At 36.0% G+C, this 12,194-nt stretch overlaps 1 protein-coding gene across 4 annotated transcripts in view; it reads right to left on the bottom strand.

Annotated features, from left to right (window-relative positions):
• The window catches only part of NBEAL1 (neurobeachin like 1), a 158,859-nt gene that overhangs the window by 49,905 nt on the left and 96,760 nt on the right, over nt 1-12,194 (bottom strand). For all 4 annotated transcript variants that reach the window (XM_060410266.1, XM_015093498.3, XM_027965108.2 and 1 more), the window contains 3 exons: nt 9,739-9,896; nt 6,471-6,595; nt 3,321-3,447 (listed from right to left, as the gene is read on the bottom strand). In XM_060410266.1, the coding sequence (XP_060266249.1) occupies nt 3,321-3,447; nt 6,471-6,595; nt 9,739-9,896 (410 nt within the window). The remainder of the gene's footprint in view (nt 1-3,320; nt 3,448-6,470; nt 6,596-9,738; nt 9,897-12,194) is intronic.

Below are 12,194 nucleotides of genomic sequence, written 5' to 3'. Positions count from 1 at the left end.
GTGGCTCAGTGGTAAAGAATCTGCCTGCTAATGCAGAAGATATGTGTTCAATTTCTGACCCAGGAAGATCCCACATGCTGCAGAGCATTAAGCCCATGTGCCACAACTACTGAGCCTGTGGTACAGAGCCTGGGAACTGCAACTGAGTCCGCATGCCACAACTACTGAAGCTCTCGTGCTCTACAGCCCATGCTCTGCAATAAAAGAAGCCACTGCAAAGAGAAGCCTGTGTACCACAACTAGAAAGCAGTCCCCACACAATGCAACTAGAGAAAAGCCTGCACAGCAACAAAGATACAGAATAGCCAAAAATAATAAATAAATTAATTTAACTTCTAAAAAAGAGAGAACAACAGATGACTGAATGGACTGGAGAATCTAATATGAAAATCAGAACTTTCAAACATTGCTGAAATATAAAATGGCGTAGTCATTCTGAAAACTGTTTCATAATTCCTCAAAAGGTTAAACATATAATTAGCACATGATCAGCAAATCTAAGTTTTTTTATACTCAAAATAACTGAAAACATAAGTTGATACAAAAATGTATACATGAATATTCAAGGCAGTATTAGTCATAATCATTAAAAAAATAGAAACTACAGAAATGTCCATCAACTGATGAACAGATAAACAAAAATAATATATTCATATAATGGAATACTATTTCGCCAAAAAAAAAATAAATATTGTTAGATTCAATGACCTGGATAAATACTAGAAATATTATGGAAAAAAAGTAAAAATGTTAGTCGCTCAGTCGTGTCTGACTCTTTGTGACCCCAGGGACTGTAGCCTCCCAGGCTCCTCTGTCCATGGAATCCTCCAGGCAAGAATACTGGAGTGGGTAGCCATTCCCTTCTCCAGGGGATCTTTCCATTCCAGTGATTGAATCCGAGCCTTCTGCAATGCAGGAAAATTCTTTACCGCCTGAGCCACCTATCCTGAAAGGCAACATATTATATGAAATATGTGAAATGTTGAAAACAGGCAAATCCATACTAAAAGAAAGTCAATAAGCCATTGCTAGAGGATGCAGGGAGGGAAAATTGGAACTGAGTACTAAAGCAGAGACATTATGTTGCCAACAAAGGTCCGTCTAGTCAAGGCTCTGGTTTTTCCAGTGGTCATGTATGGATGTGACAGTTGGACTATAAAGAAAGCTGAGCGCCAAAGAATTGATGCTTTTGAACTGTGATGTTGGAGAAGACTCTTGAGAGTCCCTTGGACTGTAAGGAGATCCAACTAGTCCATCCTAAAGGAGATCAGTCCTGGGTGTTCATTGGAAGGACTGATGTTGAAGCTAAAACTCCAATACTTTGGCCACCTGATGCGAACAGCTGACTCATTTGAAAAGGCTCTGATGATGGGAAAGATTGAGGACAGGAGAAGAAGGGGACGACAGAGGATGCGATGGTTGGATGGCACCACTGACTCGATGGACATGGGTTTGGGTGGACTCTGGGAGTTGGTGATGGACAGGGAGGCCTGGCATGCTGCGGTTCATGGGCTTGCAAAGAGTCGGGCATGACCAAGCGACTGAACTGAACTGAACTGAACTGAAAAGTAGAAGACCTGCTTTTGGAGTGATGGAAACGTTCTTGGACTAGATAGTAGTGATGTTGCACAACTCTGTGAATAGACGAAAAAACCTCAGTTTTTTAAAAAGCAGCCAAAAATGAAGACAAATTTAAAACCCCCACAGATGACAAAAGACCAAGATAATCTGTGGCTTACAGACATTCCTTATAAGAAATACTCAAGAGAGTCCTTCAGGCTTAAAGGAAATGCACCAGATGGTAATACAAATGTACACCAAGAAATAAGGTGTATAGGTAGGTAATTATGCAGGCAAATATAAAAGAATATAAAGGAAAACATAATTACATAGCTTTTTATTCTCAATTGATTTTAAGACAAGTGCATAATACAGTAACAGCATAAGCTGTGCTGTTGGGCTTAAAATATAAAAAGGTTTAATATTATGGTAATAAAACAAAGGAGACATGAGAAATGAAAATGTTTTACATTTGCTTAGGGGAAGTTTTTGGGCTTCCCTGGTAGTTCAGATGAGAAAGAATCTGCCTGCAATGCAGGAGACCTGGGTTTGATGACTGGGTTGGGAAGATCTCTTGGACATGGGCATGGCAACTGACTCCAGTATTCTCGCCTATAGAATCCCCATGGACAGCGGATCCTGGTGGGCTACAGTCCACAGGGTCACAAAGAGTTGGATACAACTGAGCAACAAAGCACAGGGGAAGTTTTTAAACTACAAATTCAAAAAGTTTAAGTATATCTAAGGCTATTCATGGAGAAGGCAATAGCAACCCACTCCAGTACTTTTGCCTGGAAAATCCCATGGACAGAGGAGCCTGGTAGGCTGCTGTCCATGGGGTCGCTAAGAGTAGGATACGACTGAGCGTCTTCACTTTCACTTTTCACCTTCATGCATTGCAGAAGGAAATGGCAACCTACTCCAGTGTTCTTGCCTGGAGAATCCCACGGATGGGGGAGCCTGGTGGGCTGCCATCTACGAGGTCGCACAGAGTCGGACACAACTGAAGTAACAGCAGCATCAAGGTTATTCAGGATATATATTTTTCCTGGTAGAGGTCTGATAAGTTATATTTTTCAAGGAATTTATCCATTTCATTTAAATTGTCAACTTTATTGGCATAAAGTTGTCATTTCCTTTTAATTATTTTAATGTATTTCTTTTTAATCATTTTAATATCTGTAATGTCCTCTCCTCTTTCATTCCTGATACTGGTAATTTATGCTGTCTTTACTACCTAAATAGTCTAACTAGAGGTTTATTGACAGGGAGGCTTGGCGTGCTGCGATTCATGGGGTCGCAAAGAGTCAGACACAACTGAGCGACTGAACTGAACTGAACTATCTGATTTTTAATGACCATTTTTTTTTCACTTTTTCTTTTTGTTGTTTGGTTTTCTCTTTCATGGAGTTCTGCTTTTATCTTTATAATAATTTCTTCCTTTTGCTTAAGAGCTTATATTTCATCCTGTACTTACCATCTAAACACCTCAGTAGTATCTATAAATTTGGTAATGTTTTTATTATCATTCAGCTCAAAATATTTTCTAATCTCACGCTCCAGCTCCAAATTAACCCAGTTCTAAGAAGCCTTCAATGGTTTCCGTTGACACTGATAGACTCCTAACAGTTGATATAGTATAAACTATTGGATCATGGAAATGTATAGTATTACAATTTCAAGCAACTATTTTCCACAATTTTACAATCCCATTTCTCAGAATAAAGTAATATTAAATTCTCTCAAGTACTGATACATACATATTTACTCTGGCTGTTATTTCCTCTTCAGGAAGATCTAATTTATCCTCCTCCATATCACTAACTTTTACTTGTTTCACCACTTCCAGAAGCAATGAATCACTGGAAGGCTGTGAGTGTTGGATACCTGTTTAAACACAAAATATCTGTTAAACACAAAGTAGAAAAATCATATCGGAGTCCTTCTGTAATTTCTGACTGTTAATTATATGATAATAATGTGTATTATAAGAAGGTGCTTGAAATTTTCTAGCATAAAAAAGTGATTTACTACAGAAAAGCTGTTATATACATAAGTTAGAGTTATCTATGCTGCTTAACTGATTTTTTAAAATTATTATACACATAAGGAAATGGCAACCCACTCCAGTACTCTTGTCTGGAGAATCCCATGGATGGAGGAGCATGGTGGGCTACAGTCCATGGGGTCGCAAAGAGTCGGACATGACTGAGCGACTTAACTAACTTTATACACATAACAAAAGGAATAAATGTTTTTAAAATGGTACTTGTTTTTAACGATGGTATTACTTATGTTTCAGAAACAGGCCAAGTAACCTCTTTAACCATATTTACTTCTGCTGATGCTGCTGCTGCTAAGTAGCTTCAGACGTGTCCGACTCTGTGCGAACCCATAGACGGTGGCCCACCAGGCTCCCCCGTCCCTGGGATTCTCCAGGCAAGAACACTGGAGTGGGTTGCCATTTCCTTCTCCAATGCATGAAAGTGAAAAGTGAAAGTGAAGTCGCTCAGTCGTGTCCGACTCTTAGCGACCCAAAGCATGCCAGTAAGTGTTATTCTCACTACATTAATTCAACAGAATTATCCTTACTGCGCATTTGTACTATAGAAATATTATGAAAGAATGTGAAAAATTATTGTTAACTGCAAGATAATACATAGGCCATTCTGAAGTGTTCCTTTCTGGAGTACATAGAATAGATAATTCTGATACATATATATGCCACAAATGTAATGAACTATGCATTATGTAAGAAGGCTAGGCTAGTGCAATGGAAAGAACATGGGTTGTGAAGTGGTAAACCTAAATTCAAATTCCATTTATTAACCACATGACCCCCTTGAACTTATGTTTCTGTAACTGTGAAATGGAGATATACCACATTATACATAAAATATATGGTAGCTATCCTTACTGTATATTTACCTCTGAATTATCTGAGTGGCATAAGAGTAGTAATGAAAATATATGCATAATTTATAGATAGGACTGGAAAAAATTCATATGTTTAACTATGAATATAGACATTTCATATTTAGAAAAATAATTCATGCTAAATAACAAAACATTATAAAGATGACAGAACCACTCAATTTCTCAAATGGTATCCTTGCTGAAACATAAAATGAATTAACCTAATTTACAGTTGCATTTTTCCTTTATAAATCTGCTTTGATCACACAAGTCTAGATAATCTGATATAAATAGAATAATATTGATGAAAATACTTATAGACGAACATATGGAGTAGGTAAAACACTCTGCAGGTAATTCTGGAGTAAGCTTCAGGGAACTTTAAAAGTTTTAGAGACTGATACCACTGGTTTTCTACTATTACCAATTTCACTTTGAAATGCATGATTTCTTACTTCTGTACAATTTTATTATCACCATTATACCTGGGATAATTTTGAAAACTAGGTAAAGAGAGAAAGAGATGGAGAAACAGAAAGGACACTGGTCTTCCTGAACTTAAAACAACTGCGACCAAGAAGATGAAACAAAATTATATCTATGTACATGTGTTAAGAGGGATGAAGAAGGAGAGGAAAGGGACAAGGAATTTCCTGGAGTGATATTTCCTGATAAAAATGAAGAAAAATAGAGAATACTATTCCTTAAATGTTACTAAATTGAAGTCATTCACCGAAAGATGTCTTCTGAGTGACAAGTATAAAATTTCAAGAGGTAGAAAAGTATAATAGTCTCAGGACACAAACAGGGAGGACAAGCTTGTATGCAAGTGACCATTCCTACATAAGAGAATCTCAAAGTTAGTGTTTATATGAGGGAAAAGGCCATTATTTTACATTAAGGAAAATTACGGAGTCTCATTTATTTCAGAATGTAAGATTTGAAATGGCAGGCATGATAACTCTCTTATTTTTATGGCACTTACTGTATGGGCCAATTTATTACGGCAATTTTTTAAAAATAAGATTTAAAAATTGGTACTCATTTTATCAGTAACTTAGTCATTAAACACAAGATGCACAACTAGCTTGGGTAAAGTAACTACAATTTAGTATACGCATGACTCTTAATATTTTAGGGTATTTCAGAAACCCTTCTTCAAAAAGAAAAGGATTTGTCAAGTCAGATGGGTATAAAGGAAAGTGAAAGTGAAGTCACTCTGTCGTGTCGGACTCTTTGCGACCCCATAGACTGTAGCTACCAGGCTCCTCTGTCCATGGGATTTTCCAGGAGACAGTACCAGAGTGGGTTGCCATTTCCTTCTCCAGGGGATCTTCCCAACCCAGGGGTGGAACCCAAGTCTCCTGCATTGCGAGCAGACGTTTTACCGCCTGAGCCACCAGGGAAGTCTCATAAGGAAGGGCTTATAAAGGAAGGGCTTCCTAAAGAATTACAGACACTCTTTAAAACCTGTTTTGATATATTGCTAGGTTACATATTTTTAAACTTTTTTTTTTTTCCTAGAACAAAGGCATTGACCCATCTAGATACTAAAATGTCTGGAGTTCTGTAAGAAGAATAGATCATAAAAGAAAGACCTAAAGAGTTGCTAAGAGTTCAAGATATATTTAAGATTAGCCTCAGTTTTAGGAGGCAAAAGGCTCAGGTTAAAGTACTGTATTTTACTATACCATAATGGATACAGAGACAACACATTTCACACCAACTGCTGTATAATTTTATGAGTTTATATTTTTCTTTGAAAAACTGCAAAAATCAACTGAAATTGGAAGTCATTTTAGATTTGACTAAGATTTGACAAAGGCAACATAGACAGCCATTTAAATATCAATTATAAAACATCACCCTCTCTCAAGAATAAAGAATTTTCTTTTTTTTATAAGAATTTTCAAACAATTAATAAAAACAATTACCAACCCCTACCACCACTCTCTTTATCTTCAATAGATAATTAAATAGCCATTGGAACTCACCTAGATTATCTCTCAAAGCACTAGCTTCTTCATGGGTTTTGAAATTATAATTTGGCACCAACTTAAGTCTCATGCGGGAATAATTTTCTACATTAGCTAGTTTCCAGTGAATTGGATTTTGTTTCCTATGAATATTCATAAATAAACAAATAAAATTATTTTAGCTTAAAATTACAAAAGGTCAGCTGATTGAAACAGAGTAAAAAAGTAACATGTATTTTACGTTTCTTTGGCATCATTTTATAAAAGCTTTCACATTCATATCTCATTTGACCCAAACAATCCTGAGGAAAAAAACCAATGTTAGCATGCATATCAACAGTTTATAGCTAAGGAATCTAAGACAGGCTAAACTACTTGCCTAAGATGCCATGGAGTTTACAGACATCAGAAATAAGGTTTGAACAAAAAATCTTCAGACTTATAGCTTGATATATTTTACTCTTTCACTGTTACAAGGAGTTTCTTAACTAGCTATATATGAGTTTATTCCAAATACAGTTTTCAAAATAAAATAATAATTTTACTACAAATAAAGATAATATAATTACAAATGGATCAAAGATCTAAACATGAGTTAAAGCTCTTAAGGGAAACATAGGAGTAAATCTTCATGACTTTGGATTTGAAAATGGTTTCTTAAATACAATATCAATAACATAAGCAACAAAAGAAACAGATAAGCTTGACTTAACCTTCAAGTCTTTGTGCACCAAAGGCCACTTATCAGGAAAGTGAAAAGACAACCTATATATTTATAGACAATATATCCAATAAAGGCCTATTATTGAGAAAATAAAAGGAACTCTTACAATTCAACCACAAAAAGTCAAACAATCCAAGTTAAAAATGGACAAAGGACAAAAAATAAAGGACTTACACATTTCTCTAAAAAACATATACAGACGATCAATAAGTATATGAAAGATACTGTCATTAGTCATTAGGGAAATGCAACAAAATCATAAAATACCACTGTATAACCAATAGATGACCATAATAAAAAAATTTTTTTTTAAAGACAAGTATTATAGGAAGGTTGCAGAGAAACTGGAACCTTCAAGCACGATTGATAAGAATGGGGCAGCTGCTATGAAAAACTGTTATGCAATTCTTCAGTAGGTTACATACAGAATTACCATAGCAATGCTATCTGCAGGTATACAACCAAGAAAACTAGAAACAGGAGCTGAAGCATACACTTGGTCACAAATGTTTACAAAAGCAATACTATTCACAACATGCGTGTGCTCACTTGTGTCCAACTCTCTGCAACCCCATAGACTAGAGCCCACCAGGCTTCTCGGTCCATGGGATTATTCTGGCAAGAATACTGCAGTGGGTTACCATTTTCTCCTCCAGGGGATCTTCCCAACCCAGGAATCGAACCTGTATCCCCAGTGGCTCCTGCACTGGCAGGCAGATTCTTTACCACTGAGCCACTGGGAAGCCCACTGTTCACAACAGCCCAAAGAAAACAACCCAAATATCCATTATCCATTTCATACAATGGAATATTATTCAGTCATAAAAAGGAAAGAAAGTACTAACACATGCTACCACAAAATGAAAACACTATGCTAAGTGAAAGAAGTGCCACAAAAGGCCACCTATTGTATGATTTCACTTATATGAAATACCTAGAATAGGTAAATCCATAGCGACAGAAAGCAGACAAGCAGTTACCAGGGATCAGGGGAAGAGTTAATAGGCAGTGACTATTACTGGTTCCAGGGTTTCTTTTTCAGGTGATGAAAAGGTTCTCAAGCTGGACAGTGCTCTCATCTCAAGCTGATTACACAACATTAGAAATGTACAAGCAACTTATGCAGCTCAACTCCAGAAAATAAACGACCCAATCAAAAAATGGGCCAAAGAACTAAATAGACATTTCTCCAAAGAAGACATACAGATGGCTAACAAACACATGAAAAGATGCTCAACATCACTCAGTATCAGAGAAATGCAAATCAAAACCACAATGAGGTACCACTTCACACCAGTCAGAATGGCTGCGATCCAAAAATCTGCAAGCAATAAATGCTGGAGGGTGTGGAGAAAGGGAACCCTCCTACACTGTTGGTGGAATGCAAACTAGTACAGCCACTATGGAGAACAGTGTGGAGATTCCTTAAAAATTGCAAATAGAACTACCTTATGACCCAGCAATCCCACTGCTGGGCATACACACCGAGGAAACCAGAATTGAAAGAGACACATGTACCCCAATGTTCATCGCAGCAGTGTTTATAATAGCCAGGACATGGAAACAACCTAGATGTCCATCAGCAGATGAATGGATAAGAAAGCTGTGGTACATATACACAATGGAGTATTACTCAGCCATTAAAAAGAATTCATTTGAATCAGTTCTGATGAGATGGATGAAACTGGAGCCAATTATACAGAGTGAAGTAAGCCAGAAAGAAAAACACCAATACAGTACACTAACACATATATATGGAATTTAGGAAGACGGCAATGACGACCCTGTATGCAAGACAGGAAAAAAGGCACAGATGTGTATAACGGACTTTTGGACTCAGAGGGAGAGGGAGAGGGTGGGATGATTTGGGAGAATGGGAATTCTAACATGTATACTATCATGTAAGAATTGAATCGCCAGTCCATGTCTGACATAGGGTGCAGCATGCTTGGGGCTGGTGCATGGGGATGACCCAGAGAGATGTTGTGGGGAGGGAGGTGGGAGGGGGGGGTCATGTTTGGGAACGCATGTAAGAATTAAAGATTTTAAAATTAAAAAAAAGAAAGAAAGAAAGAAAGAAAGAAAAAAAAAGCAAAAAAAAAAGAAATGTACTTATGGTCAGTAAATTATACATTTTAAAGCAGTTAAAAGAGAAAATTTTGTATTGTGTATTTTACTAGAATAAAAAAGGGCTGTTAAAAATGTGTGTGTAATATAATTCAGCAAAACAAGAATGACTGATCAAGTAAAGAAATAGCAAAATATTTAAACACACAGCATCACTAACCCTAGCTCAAAGAGGTAGTGTCAGGAAGACAGAAGTAAATGGATTCAAAACAAATTCTACGTTAAAGGGTAAGAGTAAAGGAAACAACTCCACAGTGAAAAACATATAAACACAAATCTGTACACTTACACAAAGCTATAATTCATAAAAGACAAGCAAATTAATTAAAAGCAATCTTGTAAAAATTGGATTGGAGAGGTCACTGGAGAGGTTCATGAAGTTATAGATCAGAGTTGTAAAGAAGAGGGCATTTAATGAATGACAGCTAATCCTACCTTTTAGCCCAAGGTCCCCTTTCACATGTAAGATAAAGCTTTACTGCCTTCCAGCGTCTCAGAGTGGCTAACTGCTGACTGCTAAGTTGTTTCAGCATGTTATTATACCTCAAGTTCTCCTGGCGTGCTTTTCGATTAAATGGCTCCACAAAAAACTCCTGAAAGAAAGAGCAATAAATAAGAGTACCAAATCATGTATTGAGAGGCATGTTTAAATTTGAATGTCATAATTTTAGAAATCTGACTCAATAAAATCATAAAATGAAAAGAAAGAAGCTGGCAACCAACAGGATTTTCTTATTCCATTAGAATCATTAATATGACTATAGCTATAATACTTATTTCTTTAATATAAGAAAATAACAAGCCAACAATAAATATGGGAAGAACTTCAAACCTGTAGTGCCTCAAAATCGTATTATTTAAGACTTAGAATTATTAACTGTATCCCATCAAGTAAAATGATTTTCTTTGGGGATCTTTTGATTTATAAGGCATTTGGAATCTGAGTCAAGTCAAATAAAGTAAAAGGAATAGGACCACATTCCACACTACTACTGATGGCCTGAAAGGCAGTGCTAAAGACAAAAGAAATCTGTAGGAGTAAATCTCTCACAGTGAAAAATTCCATCATTTAGGAGTGCTTCTCTCAGAATAGCATCCTCTCTAGCAAATGAATTCATATACCTATTTCAGTTTTCAGGATAAAATAAGATTCTGGTAATAAATTCTACCAAGGTATAACTCTAAACCCTGAAATTAAAATTCTAAAGTTTTCAGAAAGATAAGAGGTAAGCCTGGTTTAGGACTTCCCAGGTGGCGTAGTGGTAAAGAATCTGCCTGCCAATACAGGAGACATGGGTTTGATCCCTGGGTGGGGAAGATCTCCTGGAGGAAGAAATGGCAACCCATTCCAGTATTCTTGCCTGGAAAATCCTATGGACAGAGGAACCTGGCAGTCCATGGGGTTGGTTGCAAAGAGTCGGACACAACTGACCGAATGAGCATGGAAGCCTGGTTTACCTACCTCACACTGACATTGATTAATTAAGAAATATTAGGAACTAAAATAATATTCAACTTGTTTCAAACAAATCAACAGTGAATTACATTAAAATGAATGGTTAAAGATACGGATTTAAAAGACATCTTTTACTTATTTTGTTTTGGTAACGCTATGCAACTTGGGGGATTTCAGCTTCCATGTGGGATCAATCCTGAGCCTGTGCAGTGGAAGCACAGAGTCTAAACCACTGGACCATCAGGGAAGTCCCTACCAGACATCTTCAAACGAGTTAATACTGTACTATTTGGTTGAGAATACAAGCTTTGGAGCTAGACCTCAGTACAAATCTTACCTACTTAATTCTCTGAGGCTCAGCATCATCGCCTGTAAGTTGAGGTTGACAATAATTGTCATGTGCTTAATATAGTGCTAGAAAAGTAGCAAGCTTTCAATAAATTACTTATTATTATAATCATTACTGTAATTACTGCTAGATTTATAGGATATCAATGATTTGGGATACAATGTTTTCAAATATTTAAAACAGATCATTGCTGTGACAACTGAAGAAGTCATGAGAATTCCATGATAATTAAACATCAATTTCACAGCTTTGCAGTTTGAGCACATGAGGATATTTGAGCACATAAATTAGGTTTTTCTAGAAGCTAAGGGTCAAATTACAGAGAAAAGAAAGGTTGGAATAATAACTGGTAGAACTTCTATGAGGGAAGTATAATAATAATTATTATGATTGCTACATACCAGTAATGCCACTTATTCTAGGGAAGTCATTCTGGATAAACACAAAAATATGACTAGAGAGATGATCAGTACTATCCACAATAAGGAAAAAACTCATAAATTAGATCCAAAACCAGGAAATAAGTTTAAATTTTCTAATATATAACATTATGGAATATTAGCCATATAACGGCATGGGAAAATACTCATGACACATTTTAAGTTGAAGTAGCAGCAAATGAAACCATCATTTCACTTAAACCATTATATATACATAAAGATACAGGAAAGATAATACAGCAAAATGTTAGTAGTAGTGGATTACAAATGTTTCTTTTTACACTTAAGTTATGAAATAAAGCTTTATTTTATTTGATCTTTGTTTCATCTGTGTTTTACAGTTTTTAGTATATATATTCTGTACATATTTTGTTAGACTGGTATCTAAGTACCTCATTCTTTTTAGTCTTACTATAAATAGTATTTTTTTTAAATTTCAGTTTCTAATTGTTCATTGCTACTGTATAGAAATATGATTAAATTTTGTATATTGATCACAGATAATCATGTGATCTGTAAATAGTTTTATTTCTTCTTTCCCAATATGTCTTTTATTTCTTTTTCTATTCTTACTGAATTTGCTACATCTCACAGTACAATACAAAGAAGCATGAAAGTGAACATTCCACCCTTAATGGGCAAAGCA

The sequence above is a fragment of the Ovis aries genome, chromosome 2, assembly GCF_016772045.2.
Source record: "Ovis aries strain OAR_USU_Benz2616 breed Rambouillet chromosome 2, ARS-UI_Ramb_v3.0, whole genome shotgun sequence".
NCBI lineage: Eukaryota > Metazoa > Chordata > Mammalia > Artiodactyla > Bovidae > Ovis > Ovis aries.
The sequence above is the reverse complement of the archived record's forward strand: the minus strand, read 5'-3'. Positions and strand labels throughout refer to the sequence as shown.